This window comes from Lygodium microphyllum, chromosome 9 (genome assembly GCF_053477565.2).
Source record: "Lygodium microphyllum isolate KBCC chromosome 9, Lygodium_microphyllum_v1.1.10, whole genome shotgun sequence".
Lineage (NCBI taxonomy): Eukaryota > Viridiplantae > Streptophyta > Polypodiopsida > Schizaeales > Lygodiaceae > Lygodium > Lygodium microphyllum.
In genome coordinates, this window is record NC_141143.1 from 122795568 (window position 1) to 122816381 (window position 20814).

General features: G+C 46.0%; 1 protein-coding gene across 12 annotated transcripts in view; it reads left to right on the forward strand.

Moving 5' to 3' along the window:
• LOC148031522 (phospholipid--sterol O-acyltransferase-like) overlaps positions 1-20814 on the forward strand; it is a 110126-nt gene that overhangs the window by 66332 nt on the left and 22980 nt on the right. For 10 of the 12 annotated variants that reach the window (XR_015691908.1, XR_015691909.1, XR_015691911.1 and 7 more), the window contains exons 12-13: positions 13612-13780; positions 14419-14523. Coding sequence is in view for 6 of the 12 variants with exons in the window: in XM_087685047.1 (XP_087541173.1) it covers positions 13612-13780; positions 14419-14523 (274 nt within the window). In the remaining 6 variants the exon portion in view is untranslated. The remainder of the gene's footprint in view (positions 1-13611; positions 13781-14418; positions 14524-20814) is intronic. The other 2 variants (XR_015691912.1, XR_015691913.1) reach the window with 1 other exon arrangement.

The following is a 20814-nucleotide window of genomic DNA, read 5'->3' on the forward strand; positions in this document are numbered from 1 at the left end:
GCCGATTCACCAGCACTTTGGAGAAGATTTTATATATCGAGCCCATCAAAGAAATTGGTCTCCAGTGTTGCAGCATTGATGGTGAAGGGACCTTTGGAATCAGTTTGATAAGGCTTTCTTTCCATGAGGAAGGCATGACCCCTGTTTCCCAAACCTGTTGAAACATAACCGCCAATGGCTTCACCAGTTGCGTGGCCGAGTTCTCAAAGAATTCATTAGTGAGACCATCCCAACCAGGACTTTTATCCTTAGGCAGGTATAACAAAACATCCATAACCTCCTCTAAATATCCGTCTCCAAAGTGGCTTGCATATCAAGTGGAACCTGCTGGCGGACCAGATGATAGAAGACCGAGCGGGCATGCGTAACCTGGCTAGAAGGCGACGGAGAAGAACCAAGAAGTTCCATAAAATAATTTTTGCACATGTTGACAACGGTCTACGGATCAGTGACCATGCGACCTTCCGAATCCTGGAGTCTAGTCATATTTTCGCGAGCACGAGAAGCATGCAAGGCGCGAAAGAACTTATGAGACTGGCAGGCACTATCTTGCAATGTGTCAGTCAAGTTATGCAGCTTGGCCTGCTGATAAGATTTCAACTGAAACACTTGAATAAGATGGGCCAAACGCATTTCCAGTGACAGCAGAAAATCATCATCTGGGGTATCCACGAGCAACGAACGGACCAAAGCCAGTAAGTCCTCTGCTGCATGTCGACGTCGTCGACAAAGAGAGGCATGATGGATCCCATACTGCCGAGCAACCCGCTGCACATTAGAGAGCAGCCGTGCAAATGAAGCCAAGCTCTCAGAGGCGAAGTCCAATAAGAACCTCTCAATCAATTGCTGCATATAGCCCTGAAAAATTGGATGCTTCAAATAAGAGGAGTTGAAACGTAAAGGGAGCCTATCCAGCAACTACATAAAAGGTGCAATAGGTTGTGCCCGCATCTCAAGCTTGAGGGGGAAATGGTCCGACAATGCATATTGCTGCAAGACCTTCATTTCCAGCATCTCGGGAAGAAAATCATCCCCCTGCATGATATACATTCGGTCCAACCGTGACCAAGTAGTTGCATATTGTGCGGAATGAAAAGTAAACCCTGAAAAAGAAGGGTGAAGCCACGACCAAAGATCTTGCTTAAGTACGCGCAAAGCAAAGGAATTCCACACCTGGCTTTCCAGCGCATCCATTACCGAATGCCCTGAAGTGGACTGAGAAGAGTCAACACACATATTGAAATCTCCCATCAAAAACCCCCTTCGGCCAAGTGACATCGAGCCCTGCAAAGTCAACCAAAGATCCCGTCGGGATGCGGGATCATTCGGAGCATAGAGGCCCAGCAACCATAAAATCTCTCCTTCAAATAAGACTTCGATTACCAGAAAGCAGCCCTGCACATCATTTTTAACAAGAACAGGCTGGTATTTCTCATGGACAATCATCAGCACGCCCGAATAGTGCGTAGCATGTGTCCCTGCATAAAACAGACGGAATCCATGACAATCCACAACTTTTCCTGCTTCACCGTGACTTTTGTGCTCAACTGCACACAATACATCCCACTGGTTCTCATGCAAGACAGTCCACATGGCATGTTGCTTATGGCAAGAGCAAATGCCTCGCACATTCCACATGGCTATCTTCATATATCTTCAAAAAAAGGAAGTCAGGAACGAGGCGTCTGTTGCCTCGATTTCACCTTTTCCGCGAGAGCATCCAGGACACCCTCATCCAGAAAATCAGCCAATACTGCAAACGAATTCTGGCGACCTGCTTTAGAGGTAGAAGGAAAATCCACTGCCTTGGGAGTGGGGCGGGGATAACGCCGATCCCAGGGTGTAATCACATTACCTTTTGTATCAAATGCCAACTTAGCAGGTGGGCCCTTGGGACCATCTGTATAGACTTTCCTTGTAGACTGATTACGGGGGGCAGACGGGGCCATAGTACGAGCAGCATGCGTGAACATTTCTTTCCTGCGCATATACGTGCGCACGGAATCCTGTGAAGCATTAGGCCCAGGATCCGCAGGCCTGCATCCAACTTTTTACCTCTTTTTTTACGTGCCTCAATCCAATCAGTGCTACGGGAATCCAAACCCAGGACCTGTTGTTTGTCTTTATCCACGACATTAGGTGGCTGAAGTGCCTCCTGTGCCGGGGCATCAAGCACCATGTCATCCTTAGGCAGCACAACATGCGCATCCTCGTAAGACGGTTGTCTTTCGGGGCATTCGGCCATAAAATGCCCCAATTTACCACATGAAAAGCAGTGTCCTGCAAAGTTGCCCCATTTCAAGCGAAAATGCAAAGGATACATGCCAGAACAATTGAGGCGAAGCCACGCAGGCCTTTTCCTGGCCGTGTCCCATAACATGCATAAACGGTTTCGATTCATAGCCTTGAGGCTTGGGGGAACCAGCACTATTCCCACAACTGCCATCGCATCCTTCAACAATGGCCAATAGACCGCCGGACAATTTTCCACTTCCACCCACACCGGGCATTCTCGTTGAAGCAGACGCTGGAAGTCTCCCATAGGGCGCCATGGTACAACATGGACCAAGCGGCGATTAAAGAATAATGGCAACTTGGGCAGGAGCTCAGCTCGATGTGTTTCCGATTTCAACATCACCTCATAAAAGCTGCGAGGTCCAAGGAAGATCTCCTCAACACACTCCCCTTGCAATAAATGGTGCATCCACTGGCGAATATGTGAAAGCACTGGGATCCTGCCAGTGAAGAAAAGTATAACGGCACGGTCATAAAACATCGAAAAAGACTGCAAGACTAATTTCGGGTCCATCGTGGCTTCCAGCACGTCATCAGTTCCCGCGTGAGAAAAAGTTTCATTATTATGCTGGACATAATCGCCAAGCAGAGTATTGGCAAAGTCCAACAAATGCTCCCAGTCAATCTCCTGCGAATCCATAGGATCAGAGGCAACCTGCGCATAGGAACGTTCCTGAGGACCCCTTGGCTCGTCAGAAGTATGCTTGGAGCGTTTGCCCGCAAGTGGCAGTTCAGAACCCGGAGGCATCTCCTCCGTGCACGGCACCATATCCTCCGGCTCCTCTGTATCAGAATCAGGGCCAAGGGCTGCCACCGTCCAGTCTAGAAAATCCATATCCAGGCCAGCCATACTGCTGTCTTCTCTCTCTATATTATGCTTACGGGAGTTTGGTGCGGGTCACGTCGCGCTCTCTCTCTCTCTCTCTCTCTCTCTCTCTCTCTCTCTCTCTCTCTCTCTCTCTCTCTCTCTCTCTCTCTCTCTCTCTCTCTCTCTCTCTCTCTCTCTCTCTCTCTCTCTCTCTCTCTCTCTCTCTCTCTCTCTCTCTCTCTCTCTCTCTCTCTCAGCCGAGCCCCACAGGAGGAAGGAGGAGCACAAGACATATCAATCTGTGTGTGCAACGTGGCCAAACGTTCTGGGGCAGGGGATCAACATTGGAAGTTCCAACTCAATCCAATGGCATGTGTAGGTCCACCCAACGGTAGGGAAGACAAGACACAAGCCAGACAGCGCCAAGGCCCTGATGCACAGGTGACGAGGGGCAGAAGGTTGGCGCTGCTAGTCCCCGCTCGATCTGACAATCAACGCAGGTCCTCTTACTTGGACGTAGAGCAGGGCACCACAGGAACGTTAAGTCACAGGACTGTTTGTAGTGCGAGTTGACGACTGATTGTAGATGTGCTGAGCCAGGGCTCGAACAGTGCAGAAACGGACCCTACGCAAGATACACGGGGGAGCTCAGGCAACGTGCGAAGCAAATTCGCATGCCTGCTGGTCAAGGAAAGCACAAGCGCCGACAGGGGATCGCGTCCACAGTTCCGCCATCCTCTCTCTCTCTCTCTCTCTCTCTCTCTTTTTTTTCGTAAAAGGTAATTGTATTAATTACGAAGAAAGTACAAGATTACATGATTACACGAGTACAAGAGGCACAAGGGCCATAGGCCAACGTGTGGGAAATCCCCGGACTAGGGTACTAAAAAGTTACACCAATCATGGCAAGGACCCAGAGGCAATTGCCAAATGCCAGGAATACAAATCCTCCCGAGGGAGCAAGTCAGAGTGCCTGATGAGATCTAGCTGCCAATGCAAGAGCCCTTTAAGCCTTGCAATATGTCGCGGTACATTAGAAGCCGAATCAAAGAGAAAAGCATTTCGGGTGGTCCAAATGTGCCAGCATCCCCAGTAGCTGAAAAAATGGAATAAGATCTTCATATGTAACGGTGGTGGTGTGGGATACTTCGGGCGCACAAAAACCCAATCGAAGGGAGTCAGTGAAGACCCCACCACCGCGTGCCAGATTCGTGACAAGAGTGACCGGATATTCTTGGCGAGCGGGCAAGAAAGAAAACGATGTCGGGCCGATTCCGCCGAAGTGGTGCAGAAGAAGCAAGTGCCATTCGAGATTCTACGCTTGGAAAGGGCCGAGGCAAGAGGAAGACCACCAATCATTACCCGCCACAGAAAGACCTTGCGTTTGAAAGGTGTCTTGTTCTGCCATCCCTCCATCAGCGTTGCCTGCCACCATGACAGTGATTTCCGCAGGCCCCAAACAGCATTAACTTTCACGCCCAACCATTGGTGATCTTTAATGAGAAGATGATACACCTGATTAGTAGAGGCCTTTTCCAGACTCAACCGGCCTGCAAGGTCCCAGTCCTGCCAAGGGCGATCCATAGCCAGGGCAGGAAAGGGTTGCCTACCCTGAAGTTCCGAGGAAAGCTTCCCCCATAAATCACGGTATCCGCGCGGGATCCTGAAAAGTCTCCTAGCAGTCCGAAATGATGCAAGGACATTGTGAGTGGCAAGGGTAGCATCCGCAATCGAAGTCACACCCAAACGGGCCATGCGGTTAAATCTTGGTCTGAGCTGATGTTTATCTTCCCATGAAAGTAATGTGGATACCGCCAACAATTCCAGCTGAAAAGAATTTGTCTGCACGCGGTCCCCTACAGGATGCCAACGGGCCTTTTGGAGCACCACTTTCCAAGAGCCGACCAAATGCACTAACAAAGAGGAAGAGGGACTGGAGAAACGAGCGTCAGCATTAAGGACATGCCACCATGAGGCTCGAAGCCGTGTGTTACCCTGGCGGAGGCCGCTGTTCTCAAGAAAATAACGGGCTATGATGGTCCACGGGTGATGATCCACACACATGGCACGAAACAGAGACCAACGAAGAGCCAGCATATGAGTTTCTGCATCCAAAATAGCTCCACCACCCATGCGCTTAGGGGTACATGCATGTGACCATGAAATCCAGGAAATGCCTGCCTGCAGTGAATCTTTCTTCCATAGCATGAAACGAATGGGATGAGTAAGAGCCTTCAAAGTACTGGGCGTCCATGGCAGTAATGGCAGGAAATACGTCAGCATTGGTAGCATAATTGTCTGAGCCACTTTGAGGCGGACATGGAACGGCCAGGCTTGCGACTTCCAATACATAAACTTCACGGCCAGTTTGTGTGAAATCCACTCCAGCAGGGCCTTTGGCCGTACATCCACCCCCAATGGGTATCCAAGATGCCTAACAATCGAGCCACGAGAAACCACCTGGCCCTGCCAGCCTAATGACTCTAAATCAGGCTCCGTGCAACTGAGAATGGCTGACTTGAAGGCATTGATGCGAAGACCAGAAGCTTGACCAAAGAGCGTCCAAACATCTAATGCCTTGCGAATGTTATCCCTGTCCGCCTGCAAAATCATAAAGGAGTCATCAGCCAAAGATTGGCTAATGAAGTGCTGCCCCAAAGGAAGAGATAACCCTGCCAGCTGGGCAGAAGCCGCCATGGAGGATAACATTGAAAGGACCGGGTGAGTCGCCAAGGCAAAGAAGAGAGGACTCAAAGGGCAGCCTTGTCTGAGTGAGCGTGCAAGGAGAAATGGCTCTGTGACCCCACCATTAAGCATAACTCTTGAAGAAGCCTCAGTACTAATGGTGTAGATCAATCGGGACATGCGGATCCCAAAGCCCATAGCAGACATAAGCTCTGCAAGGAAAGACCAGTCCACACAGTCAAACGCCTTTTCCAGGTCCAGTTGAATCAAGACCACTTGCTGGTTGGAGTGCCTCGCATAATCAATAGCCATTTGCACATTCAAGATATTGTGCAAAATGTTGCGTCCCTTAATGAAACCATATTGGAGGGGGTGCACAAGAGCTGGAAGGTGCTTGTGAAGCCGATTTGCCAGCACTTTGGAAAAGATTTTATACATCACGCCCATCAACGAAATTGGTCTCCAGTGTTGCAGCTTTGACGGCGAAGGGACCTTGGGATCAGTTTGATGAGGCCTTCTTTCCATGAAGAAGGCATGACCCCTGTTTCCCAAACCTGCTGGAACATGACCACTAAAGGCTTTACCAACTGCGTGGCTGAGTGCTCAAAAAATTCATTAGTGAGACCATCCCAACCAGGACTTTTATCCTTAGGCAGGTGCAACAACACATCCATAACCTCCTCTTCGCAAATATCCGCCTCCAAAGAGGCTTGCATATCAAACGGAACCTGCTGGTGGACCAGCTGATAGAAGACCGAGCGGGCATGCGTAACCTGGCTAGACGGCAAGGATGAAGAACCAAAAAGATCCATAAAATAATTTCTGCACATATTGATAATGGTCTGCGGATCAGTGACCATGCGACCTTCCGAGTCCTGAAGTCGAGTCATATTTTCGCGAGCCGGAGAAGCATGCAAGGCGCGAAAGAACTTATGAGACTGGCAGGCATTATCTTGCAATGTGTCAGTCAAGTTATGCAGCTTGGCCTGCTAATAAGATTTCAAGGTAAAGACTTGAATAAGATGGGCCAAACGCCGCTCCAGTGACAGCAGAAAGTCATCATCTGGGGAATCCAGGAGCAAGGAACGGACCAAGGCCAATAAGTCCTCTGCTGCAAGTCGACGGCGGCGACAAAGAGAGGCAGCGTGAATCCCATACTGCCGAGCAACCTGCTGCACATTAGAGAGCAGGCGTGCAAACGAAGCCAAGCCCTCGGAGGCGAAGTCCAATAAGAACCTCTCAATCAGTTGCTGCATATAATCCTGAAAAATTGGATGCTTCAAATAAGAGGAGTTGAAGCGTAAAGGGAGCTTATCCAGGAACTGCATAAAAGGTGCAACAGATTGTGCCCGCATCTCAAGCTGGAGGGGAAAATGATCCGACAACGCATATTGCTGCAAGACCTTCATCTCCAGCATCTCGGGAAGAAAATCATCCCCCTGCATGATATACATTCTGTCCAATCGCGACCAAGTGGTTGCATATTGCGCAGAATGAAAAGTAAAACCTGAAACAGAAGGGTGAAGCCACGACCAAAGATCTTGCTTAAGTATGTGCAAAGCAAAGGAGTTCCACACCCGGCTTTCTGGCGTATCCATTACCGAATGCCCTGAGGTGGACTGAGAAGAGTCAACACACATATTGAAATCTCCCATCAAAAACCCTCTGCGGCCAAGTGCCATGGAGCCCTGCAAAGTCAACCATAGATCCCGTCGGGATGTGGGATCATTGGGAGCATAAAGTCCCAGCAGCCATAAAATCTCGCCTTCAAATAGGACTTCGATTACCAGAAAGCGGCCGTGCACATCATTTTTAACAAGAACAGGCTGGTATTTCTCATGAACAATCATCAGCACGCCCGAATAATGCTTAGCATGTGTCCCTGCATAAAACAGACGAAATCCACGACAATCCACAACCTTTCCTGCCTCACCATGACTTTTGTGCTCCACTGCACATAATACATCCCACTGATTTTCATGCAAGACAGACCACATGGTATGCTGCTTATGGCGAGAGCAAATGCCTCGCACGTTCCACGTGGCAATCTTCATATATTTTCAAACAAAGGAAGTCAGGAACGAGGCGCCTGTTGCCTCGATTGCATCTTTTCCGCGAGGGCATCCAGGACACCCTCATCCAGAAAATCAGCCAATACTGCAAATGAATTCGGGCGACCTGCTTTAGAGGTAGAAGGGAAATCCACTACCTTGGGAGCAGGGCGGGGATAACGCCTATCCCAAGGAGTAATCACATTGCCTTTCGCATCAAACGCTAGCTTAGCAGGTGGGCCCTTGGGGCCCTCGGAATAGACTTTCCTTGAAGACGGATTGCGGGGGGCTGACGGGGCCATGGTACGCACAACCTGCTGTGGGGTGACCATGTCTTTCCTGCGCGTGTACGTGCGCACGGAATCCGGGGAAACATGAGGCCCAGGATCTGCCAGGCCTGCCTCCAACTTTTTACCTTTTTTTTGTCGTGCCTCAATCCAATCAGAGCTAGGAGAATCCAAAGCTCGGACCTGTTGTTTACCTTTTTCCATGACAGTAGGGGGCTGAAGGGTCTCCTGTGTCTGGGCATCAAGCACCATGTCATCCTTGGGCTGCACAACCTGCGCCTCCTCAGAAGACAGTTGCCGTTCCGGGCATTCAGCTACAAAATGCCCTAATTTACCACATGAAAAGCAGTGTCCGGCAAAATTGCCCCATTTCAGGCGAAAATGCAAAGGATGCATGCCAGCGCAATTGAGGCGAAGCCACGCAGGCCTTTTCCTGGCCGTATCCCATAACATGCATAGACGGTTTCGGTTCATAGCCCTGAGGCTGGGGGGAACCAGCACTGTGCCCACAACCGCCATCGCGTCTTTCAACAATGGCCAATATACCGCTGGACAATTTTCCACTTCCACCCACACCGGGCATTCGCGTTGGAGCAGACGCTGGAAGTCAGCCATAGGGCGCCATGGTACCACATGGACCAAGCGGCGGTCAAAGAATAGTGGCAACTTGGACAATAGCTCAGCTCGATGCGATTCGGATTTCAACAACACCTCATAAAAGCCGCGAGGTCCAAGGAAGATCTCCTCAACATACTCCCCTTGCAATAAGTGGTGCATCCACTGGCGAATATGTGAGAGCACTGGGATCCTGCCGGTGAAAAAAAGTATAACTGCACGGTCAATTATGCTGGACATAATCGCCAAGCAGAGTATTGGCAAAGTCCAGCAAATGCTCCCAGTCTATTTCCTGCGAATCCACAGGTTCGGAGGCAACCTGCGCATAGGAACGGTCCTGAGGAACCCATTGGCTCGTCTGAAGTGTGCTTAGAGCGTTTGCCTGCCGGCGGCAGTTCAGAACCCGGAGGCGGCTCCTCCGTGCATGGCACCATATCCTCCGGCTCCTCGGTATCGGAATCAGGGCCAAGGGCTGCCACCGTCCGGTCGAGAAAATCCATATCCAGGCCAGCCATACCGCTGTCTTCTCTCTTTCGCTCGCTCCCTCACTGTAGCAGCAGGATGCACTGTCTACAGTCTCTGCTCTTCAATAATCTGCTGCCTCCTTGGCACAGATCTGTCCTTGTAAAATGTCTATCTGCCTGTCCCTAAACTGTCGTGTCCCGGCCTGTGCAGGGACGTATTCTGCAAGCACACCCTTTGATCCTGGCGATTCTCTGGTCAGGGCTTCCACGATGCAGCGCAGCACGGTTACAGGTAGAGAGTGTGCAGGTCACGTTGGCGCGCCAGGTAGGCAGTGTGCAGGTGACGTTGACGGGCGCCCAGGGCCAGCACAGGTGACAGCATCCCCGATTTGCTTGCTCTCTCTCTCGCTTTCTCTGCCTGAGCCCTGCGCACAGGGGACCACGCAGAGTCGCACAGGCCTGGGCACGTGGTGCTGGTTGCGCAAGCAGGCAGGGGCGCAAAGCTGAAGACAAGGCGCTGTAGCGGGCTGAGAGGTGACGCAGACCAGAGGACGATCTGTGGCGAGCAGACAGGCGACAGCGCCCAGGCCTGACAGCGACCACCGACCAGGACCCGCAGGTCAACCAGGCGACGACTGCGACGAGGCCTGCAGGTCAGGCGGCCGGCAGCAGGGCGGGACGCTCGCGCGGCGCTCTACTCTCTCTCTCTCTCTCTCTCTCTCTCTCTCTCTCTCTCTCTCTCTCTCTCTCTCTCTCTCTCTCTCTCTCTCTCTCTCTCTCTCTGTGTGCCCTTCTATCTCTCTCTCTCTCTCTCTCTCTCTCAAAGCTCGTCATAGCCTCTCTCTCTCTCTCTCTCTCTCAAAGCTCGTCACAGCCTCTCTCTCTCTCTCTCTCTCTCTCTCTCTCTCTCTCTCTCTCTCTCTCTCTCTCTGTGTGCCCTTCTATCTCTCTCTCTCTCTCTCTCTCTCTCAAAGCTCGTCATAGCCTCTCTCTCTCTCTCTCTCTCTCAAAGCTCGTCACAGCCTCTCTCTCTCTCTCTCTCTCTCTCTCTCTCTCTCTCTCTCTCTCTTGCAGCCCAAAGTCATAATGGGCTGCTTCTTTCCAATGCTAGTTTAGGCAAAACACACCTAGGAATGACTTGCCATCTCTGAGCATTGTTGTCGGCTTGATATTTTTGTAGTATATCTATTATTGGCCTCATCACTTGGGCCTTGGATGTTTCATAATATGACATATGTACTGCATCCTCCCAACATTTATGGCTCTCGAGTCTTTACTCTTTAGAATTTTCAGTATGTACTTATTTTGCAGCATCAACTAGTCTTCATATATGATGCATCTTTCATTTTGTTTTTACTTTCAATATGCTGTAAAGAATGTGCTTTTAGAGTGTTTTGAATTCTTGAACTTAAACTATGAAAAAAACCTAAATTCACCTATTTTTAAATGTCCCATTCCCTCCCCATTCTTGGAATGGGGCCTTCTTGTTCCTATCATGTTCCCCATTCCCGTTCCCATTACAAATTCCTTGTCCCATGTTGCTAATCTCCTATTTATAGATGTGGATCCTCCCAAAAGTTTGGGTGGTTGCTTATGGGACACAAAAACTCCGGTAATTTTTGAATTTTGGGGCTGTTTTAAAGAGCTAATTAAGGTCTGACTAGTAACTCACCTTGTGGAGGAGGGATAGAAGTGCCCTTTCTTGATGTTCTCGAGTTCCTAGGTGGGGAAGAGGGTCGAATCTTGGGCAGATTACCCTTGTCCTTTGAGTGACACTCATCCTCAAAACGATTCGGCCTTTTGGCAATGCTAACAGTACCTATTCCTCTTGGGGATATTTTGCCAACCTGGTTTCAATCTTGGAGGGGAGTTACTTTGCTCCTCACTACCCAACTCGGTCTTGATGTTGTTTTTTCCACCTCCTTGCTTCACCTTCTTGGAAGCCAAGGCCCTCTCTGAATATGGAAAATGAAATTTCTTATGAAATTGATCAAACAACCTTGCAAAACACGAAAGTTGTCATTTAAACTTATAGAAGGTGGGTAACTGGGACTAGGAGATAGTTTGCTAGATAGAATTGAAATATTTATTTGGCAACTTGTTCACAAACAAAGTAACTTGATCGTCAACTAACTTGGATAAGACAATCATGGCAAATTTAGCAAGTAATTGTTTATACTCGGCTAGCTTGATAGTCAAATCATTCCTCTATGTGATTTTGAACTCTTGGAGCTCATGGTTGAGGTTGATACATTGGGTATGATTGTGAGTTGCTTAGTGGTCGACTAGATGTGCCCAATACTCAGATGCAAAGTCAAAGTGTTGAAGTTGTGAGTGAAACTCGGATATATGACCCTACATGAGCTTGACGATGGCCAAAGTAGTCGTCTCAATCTCCACCTATATCAAAATCTTTGGGAGATAGTTATGAGTACCACTCCTATTTGGTTCTCAACATAGGTTGTTCTAGAGATTGAAGTGGTGATGAAGTGTTGGAATCATCTTTCCTTCAGAGTTCTTTGTTGTTTTTTATGTCGAGCTTTCAAATCAAGGCTTAGGTTTCTTCAATGAGTACCTACTTTGATACCATGTAAAGAGGTACTCCAGCACAGAAGATAAGCACAAAGTGTATGACAAGACACAATCATAGAACAGTAGAGCTCAAAGGTGAAGAGTAACTTGGAGGTAAAGAAGAATGAATGAATACTGAATGCTGAAAACACACTATGCAAAAGTGAATTCAGAACCTCGAACTTGTGTGTCTCAGAATGGAATGGGGCAAAGACCAAATGGAGTGTAAACTACTCTGAAAGGATCCCAAATTGTTTTAGGCAACCTTTAGTAAATTGACCAGCTGCTGTAAATGACTGGAAACAACACTGTAGCCTGCTGTGTTCCAAAGCGCAGAGCTGAACCTGATGTGGACTGATCTGACAAAATGTGCAGCAGTTCTGAGGTAGGCAGCAGCTCCCAGACACAGTGTAGATGCAGGGCAGCAGGTACAGGTAGCAAATGCAGAGTGCTGCAGATCAAGCGATAGTTGTATGATGGCATCAGCAGTGTATGGCAAGGGCTGAGTGGTGAACGCAACCTCTGCTGCAGTCTCCAGGCTTTAGACAACTCTGAACAGGCTAGAGCAGGTTGAGATCAGGAAACACAGCAGTGTAGGGAGGCTGGACAGGGCACCTGGCTGATGGACAGCACCATGAACTAAGGTATCCATCAGATGAGGAGTGTAGATAGCAGTGGGACAGGGTACCAACTGGTGGAGAAATCTACAAAACAAGGATAGATCAAGTAGCTGGGGAGCCTCATATTTATAGATGTGGATCCTCCAAAAAGTTTGGGTGTTTGTTTATGAGACAAAAACTTGGGTAATTTTTAAGTTTTGGGGCTGTTTTAAAGAGCTAATTAAGGTCAAATTGGTAATTCACCTTATTTAATTATTAATTGACATTGACATTTGGGACACATGGATTATTGATGGATCACCTCCCACCTTTTCAGTATGGCTTGGATTGCCCACATTTGGAGCTCACACACTCACTGAGAACCGGGTCATTAGGATGGATATTCTCAGTTTAGGTATAGAGAGGACTTGGGTCAGTCCTCAAAAGCCACTTGGTATGAAAATGGCTCATTACTAGCACCATTTTCTACATACCTTGCATCATGGATTTGTCAGTAGACTTAGCATACAGGATGTACACCTCTCACATGGGATATGTAGTGCAATTGGACAGATTTAGGTCTCTTTGCATCAAGTAAGGATAGAAACATTTCACTACATACAGAGCTGCAGAGGACTGTATTTTCTGGTTATTCCATTAGGAGGTAAAGTTGGAGAAACAACATGTGTTTCAATGCACAATAAATTACAAGAGGGAGATACCGTTGTCTCTTCTGAGAGGGGTTTGGACCTCTCTGCAATATGTAGCTAGTATGAGGATCAAATGTGATTGGGTTTATTCCTTTTGGAAATCAGAGGCATAGAGAGAGTATACTGAGAGACAATAGAGCATATGTTGATCCACCTAGACAGAGGACTCTCGCAGATCCGTTAAGTTCCAGCACTCCAGTCAGCATTGTACATTTTCTCATTTTTGAAGTTTTGTAGTGTTGCTTGTAGGATGTTACAATTGCAGTTCATATGGCTGTGAGTTTAGTTAGTTCATTCATTCTCAGTTTTTTATTTCACTTCATTTGTTTTTCTAATTGATGAGATCAGTAACATATCTATCCATTGTTTGTGTCTCATCGGCCATTTTGGCCTCTTTAGAGATGCCCCCAAATGCATAGCTTGTAAAATTTTTTGGCTTCTTGTATTTTGAGTTATGAGTTCCTAGTGCAGAGGTAGCATTTAAAATCTTTGGGTTTAGTGCTAATTTATTGAGGAAATATTGCAGAGTGCACATGATGGCTCAGACGTACAAGAAGCTATAAATGTTGAACATCCCTTGGGCTTTGACATCGTACCAAATATGTCACGTGACAGCAGGGTAAATTATATCACATTCTATGAAGATGGAGTTAGTCTTCCTGGTAAAAAGACAGCAGTTTGGGAGTTTGATAAAGGTAGTTACATGTATACTATATATACATATAAGACTACATGTAGGCACAAGCAATGCTCAACTAATAGATGCATGTAGGTACATAGCACTCACATATCTATCTATTTATGCATTCATCCATCCATACATAAAACTGTACATATGTATGCACATATGTACATATGTATGCACATATGTACATATGTATGCACATATGTACATATGTATGCACATATGTACATATGTATGTACATATATAGATGCATGCTTGTTTTCCATAGCCATCTTCCATAAAGAAGGCATTCTTGATGAAGAATTCAAACAATTTGGCAGAGTGTTGAAATAATAACCTACAGTTGTAAAGGTCATATGTTGAGTTTAGATCCTATGTCAACTGGTTCAAACATTAAATTCCATCTCTTCAATCTGTGTGCATACATATATGCTTGTATAAATATATACATACGCATATACAGACGCGTGCACATAAATGTGTATTCTGATACCTGTTTTACTTTGTATGTATACAACTACGTGTATATTTTTTTTTAATACACCATTTTAGCATATATAATAGTAAGTTGATGGATTTGAATGTTATTCTTACATACTTTTCTGGTCACTCTATTATAATGAAAGTGTCTATGATCTTGCAAACAGTAAATCACAGAAATATGGTGCGATCTTCCGCTTTGATGAGGGAGCTTTGGCTAGAAGTGATACACAGTCTTCATCCAGATGCTCAAAGAAAGTTTGTGTCAAAGGGTATGTGTAAGAAAGTTTAACATGTTTCCAATGGTTTCCTTGTATTCACGAACAAGATCATGAATAATCGCATTATTCTCTTAACATAATTGCATAGCTGCTGCTGTAGTCTTAGCAACACAAGTGCACCTGTCTTTCCTTTTGATAAGCCTTTTTTGACATGAGGCTTTGCTTTGTTGTCTTTTGCCTTTGAGTAGAATGCTGCTCTACCTTGATCTTGTGCTGTTTGAAGAAAGTACAGTTTTCTGATGCTATAAACAGTGTGGTGGTGTGTGGGCCTACTGCAGAGAGCACAAAATGAGAGAGTGACAAGTACATTCAGGATTCTAGTCTTTGAGGTCTTTCCTACCATTTGGAAGCCTTTGAAGACTTTTGCATCTTGTTTGATACCCTTTGCAGAATGCAATATCATTCTCTATTAAGATTTTCCAAGAATGGGAGTGTTAGTATATGTCTACACTCACTGGTTGACTGTTCTGAAAAGTTCCACCATTCCATGCAATGGAAATGTGAAAGTATGATTTGCAACTGTCATTGACAATTCTAGAAAACTCTTACCATTCCATGTAATGGAATGTGAAAGTATGCAATGGGAATGCAAAGCATGCTTTACAAACGCTATTGACTGGTTCAAAGAACTCTTAACTTTCCATGTAATGCTATCTCAAATTTACATCATTCAATCCTTCCATACAACCTTCCTTCCATAGAGACATGTCCTTATTTACCTATCATTATGCAAAGAAGTCATTGGTTATTTAAGTTTTATAAGTGTTCTAAGAATTGTAAGTTTTCTTGAATCTAGCTTTGAGGAGAATATACTTTTTGTGTGGAAAAACCAACTATGGTATGTAAAAACACCACTATATAGGCTGACCACTCTAATGGGTCAAAACCATATAATTGGTCTCTCCTACCTAACCAGGCCTTTTCTCTTCATAGGCTTGACTCTCAATACAAAAGAGAGCTTCATTGTATTCTCTTATCCTCTCCAATGCTCTGTATAGCTTCCACCTAACGAGCTCTTCAAAGATCTTGTTTCATTCTTTGTTTGGACATTGCTTTGCTATGTGGCCCCTTTGTCCACATTGGAAACATGTTTTTTAAAGTACAAAATTAGCCCTCTAATAAACAAACTTTCAAATTATAACAAATATCAAACAAAGAAGAAGTCTGTTACAAGGTCTAAATGAAGGACCAATCAAGAGGCCTACAATTCAAGATCATGTGTGGCTGAAAATGAAAGAAAGTGCTAGAATCCTAGATCTTGCGAAAAGCATCTCTCCTCCTTATGGTCTTTGAGTCACCTAAGCCTATCCCATCTCCTATGAAGAGCATGGACAATCTTTGTCCAAATCTTGCGGAGAGTCTTTGTAATGGACATGTCCAATAATTCTAGAGCATGACTACACTTGGCAGTCCAAATAACCAAACGGTGATGCTAGCTCCCACCAATGACAATGCACCTTGGTCCACTCTAACTACAAAATATTTGGTATGGAAATCCTAATCAAGCAATGGCCAAATGGAATGACTCCCTTGAACATCCTCACAAGCGCAAGTTAGGCCTTCGTTCACGACTAGACAGCCTCTGTTCATGAACAAACAACTATCCCCCAAGTCACTATCATAGTCTCTGTTGTGCCATGAAAAACCATCTCGAGGGCTTTTCTTCAAACCTCTTAATCCCTTGGACAGTCTTCTATAGAGCATCTTTGTCTTTTCTTTGACTCTCAACATCTAGCACAAGCAATTGGATCTATAGTATAACTAAGCCAAGTGCCCATTGCATATGCTTCTATGCGCTAGTGCATCTGAAAAACGGGACTTCCTATTAGCAGTCATGTTTTTCATGCTTTGTCATCTCCTACTTGTGAACCACAGTCTGAGTCAGGCGAGGACTTTTTTTTTTTAATGGAGGAGATAGCTCATTCTAGAGAACTCAGTTTATTGTCTTTCTGTGCATTTTCTCCTCCAATCGGGATGTTGTGTGTATTTCTTGAGAAATTTTTACATTCATTAGTCTACCTCACTTGCCGGACTTTGTCCACCCTTTCCAAGATTTTTCTGAGATTTTTTGGCATTTTACCAACATTAAATGCTGGTCAGTCATATTTTTGGCCCCAAATTGCAATCGGCCAATTTTTATGATTTGTGCCTATTTATTTGGCACTCCTCCCACTTGGCAAACACATTCATTCATCTTCCTTTTCCTTGGCAAGTGCACACTCTGACTCCGTCATCTTTATCCGTCTTCGATGCTACCATCCTGCAAATGACTGCACAAGCAACACTGCAAGCAACAACTATTGGCGCAAGGGGCGGTTGGGAGCAACATCGCTACTCACACTGGCGGACAATAACTAGATGGGCAAGAGCTTATGAGCCTAGCTATTGGCAGATAACAACTAGATGGGCAAGAGCTCATGAGCTCATGAGCTTGCAAAGGTTGAGAAGGCGGCAGCTAAACTAGGGGGTAGCTTAGCTAAGCTCTGAGGTGTCGATGCTGCTAGTACGCAACCGGACAAGGCAAGAGGCTGAGCTAGATCTAAGCTCTGATACCAAATGTGAGATATGGAGAACCAAAGCTCAGCTGAGAGCACACAGTTGACAGTGGAGAGTGAGAGAGTGAAGATAGCACGACTCCCAATGCAATTACCAATGAGTGTGATAAAAGTACAAAGTACAACCCTTAAATCTTAGGGTCGTTAATGTGCCTTCACACCCGAAAGGTGTAAAAGAACTGTGTAACATAAGCACATAAAATAGAAGATAATATAACTTGCAGGGGAAGACCTCTCATAAGGAGAGTAAAAAGTGCCCCAGTGTCCTACTGCAAATCACTGATACTCCTCTGTGAGTGTAGGTGTGAGTCAAACCCAACAAACAGAAGTGTGGACAAATCTTGCTTCTTTGTATCATCAAAAGACATTTGCCCATCCGATTACTCTCAAGAAAAGATTACGGATGCTTGTTGTTGATGATTCTCCTTCCACGAAGGATCATATTCACAGGTTGGAGGATATGAGGGATGAGCTTACATCCCTTGGCAGGATGATCTCTTCAAAGGATATAGCTATAATTCTTTTGACTCAACTGCCATCTCCCTAGTTTTATGTCTTCTACACACCAGCCTTCTTACTGTCAGATGGGAGAGGATCGAGGTGCAGCTGAAGTGCAGTAGACAGTGTAAGAGTGAGAGACAGAGTTGAGCACGATACCCAATGCAATAGTACTGAATAGAGTGTAAGCTGAAAGTACAAATGATAACCCTTATACCTTAGGGTTATAAGGGACTGTTCACACCCGAACACAGTAAGTGCCCGTAAGTGTGCACCACAAGCACATACAAAATAGTACACATAATCTGGGGGAAAAAACCTCTCCTACCGAGAGTAAAAAGTGCCCCAGTGTCCTAGTGATCACCCGCACACTCCCATATGAGCGTAGGCGTAAGTAAGGTGTGTGAGATACCCAACAAACCCCCCTGGAGTGAAGAGTGATCAAGTGTACAAGGATCATCCGCCACCAAAGGGCGTCAAATTCAAAGCATCGTGAAATGCTTCAAATTTGTCTCGTGGAAGAGCTTTGGTGAAGATGTCTGCCACATTGCTGGTGGTAGGACAGTAGACAAGGCTGATATCACCTGCATGTAGCCTCTCTCTGACAAAGTGGTAGTGAATCTCTATGTGTTTCGTGCGAGCATGAAACACAGGGTTCCGTGCCACTGCAATGGCACTCTGACTGTCAGTATATAAAGGAGTAGGCTCCGTAACAGATACATCCAAATCAGCAAGTAAGCGTCTAAGCCATACGCACTCAACTGCAGTAGTGAAGGCTGCCTTGTACTCAGCTTCACATGACGACGTGGCAACAGTGGATTGTTTCTTGCTAAGCCAAGAAATGCATGACGAGCCAAGAAAGAAACAATTGCCACTAGTGGAGTGACGAGTATCAAAATCACCAGCCCAATCAGAGTCACTGTAAGCATGTAACTGCAGTGGTCCCCCCTTGGCATAAAGCAATCCAAGAGCTCTAGTACCCTGCAAGTAACGAAACACACGCTTCACAGCTTGCCAATGCGACATACGAGGCTGATGCATGTACCTGCTCAAAACTGAAACGGCAAACTGTATGTCTGGCCGAGTGTGGCATAGATAGATGAGACATCCCACTGCTGGAGCATAAGTATGGATATCAAACAAATCACTGTCATCATGTAATGACAGTTTGAGCCCAGGTTCCATGGGTGTACAAACTGGCTTGCAATCCTGTAAGCCAAACTTCTCAAGAAGTTGCCCAATGTACCTTGACTGACATAATCCAATCCCTCTAGCATCATGTACAAACTGGATGCCCAAGTAAAAGTGCAAAATACCCAAGTCAGACATGTCAAAAGTTTGCTGTAAATTATTTTTGAATGCTGAAATCTGATCAGCACGTGTTCCAGTGAGCAAAAGGTCGTCTACATATAGACACAAAATCAGCATGGATCCCCCCTCTTTATGTACATAAAGGGTAGACTCAGATGGGCTGTTTACAAACCCCTGACTAAGCAAGAAGGCATCTATCTTTGCGTACCAAGCTCGTGGAGCTTGTTTCAAACCATATAGAGCTTTTCTCAGCTTGCATACTAAATTTTCTGAGCCTTCAACTGCAAAACCAATGGGCTGCTGTACATACACTTCTTCCTGAAGTTCCCCATGTAAGAATGCAGTCTTTATATCCAGCTGATGCACTTTCCAACCAAAATGTGCAGCCAAGGCAATCATAGACCGAATGGTCGTCATACGGGAGGTAGGAGCAAAGGTCTCCTCATAGTCAATGCCCTTTTTCTGTGCGTAGCCTTTAGCTACCAGCCGTGCCTTGTACTTATCTATGGATCCATCTGCATTCCTTTTCAATTTGTAGACCCATTTCGTACCAATGGCACGCTTGCCAACTGGCAAAGACACCAAATCCCAAGTATGATTCTTATGAATAGAATCCAATTCAGCTTGCATGGCTGCCATCCAATGCACACTATGTTGTGCATCCTCAAAACATTCAGGCTCCTCATTATCATGAGTACATGCTGCCATAACAAACTCCATGGAATGTGCTGAATCATGCAGTCGAGTTTGCCTTCGAGTACGACCAGCCAAGGGTGTTTCCAAATGACTATCTCTCATAGTCTGCGTGTACCATCTAGGCACCTGTCTTGCTTCCTGACTGTGTACAAGTTCCTGCTGAATTTCAGTTTCAGCAATGTGCTGATTTACTGCATGTTCCATAGGAGCAGCTGGCTGAACATTAGGTTCATTTGCTGAAGTACCAGCTGAATCACCAAATGTGATGGGCAGCAGCCCTTCAAAGACATCACGGGCAGCCTGATATGTATCAAAACCAGCCAAGGATAATTCTGATTTTTCATCAAATACAACATCCCTGCTGACAAAAACCTTCTTGGTCACGGGATCATAGAGTCTGTAGCCTTTGCTTTCGCTGCTATATCCCATAAAGATGCATTTTACAGCCTTGTTGTCCAACTTCTTTCGAAGTACCTGTGGAATATGGGCATATGCAAGACACCCAAAAGTACGGAAGTGGCCAACAGAAGGTTTGCGGCTGTGCCAAGCCTCAAAAGGTGTGACGGTTTTCAAGGCCTTGGTAGGGCATCTGTTCAAAATGTGGCAAGCGCACATGACGGCTTCCATCCAAAAACTATGAGGCAAACTCTTTGCCTTCAGCATACATCTGGCCATCTCCATGAGTGACCGATTTTTCCTCTCTGCTACCCCATTCTGCTGTGGAGTATATGCAGTAGTGTACTGATGGATAATGCCCTTCTGCTGCAAATAAGAATTCAGCATAGAGGACATGTATTCCCCCCCTCGGTCCGAACGGAGAGTCTTAATCTTGCAACCAGACTGAGTTTCCACAAGTGCACTGAAAGCCAAAAATGCATCATACACTTCTGACTTCTTTTTCAAGCAATAGACCCAGCACAAACGTGTAAAGTCATCAATAAATGTTACAAAATAGTAACAACCACCCAATGACTGTGTCTGCATGGGCCCACAAACATCCGAATGCACAAGGTGCAATCTGGCTGTTGCTCTAAAAGCAACATCACGGGGAAAAGAGAAACGATGCATTTTCCCCAAAATGCAACCCTCGCATAAATGCTCAGGAGGTCTCTCCAAGAGAGGTAATCCATCCAACATCTGAGTACGCTGTAATAGCATCAAGCTGCCATAGTTTACATGCCCCAAACGAGCATGCCATAACTCTGCCTCTAACATAGCAGTA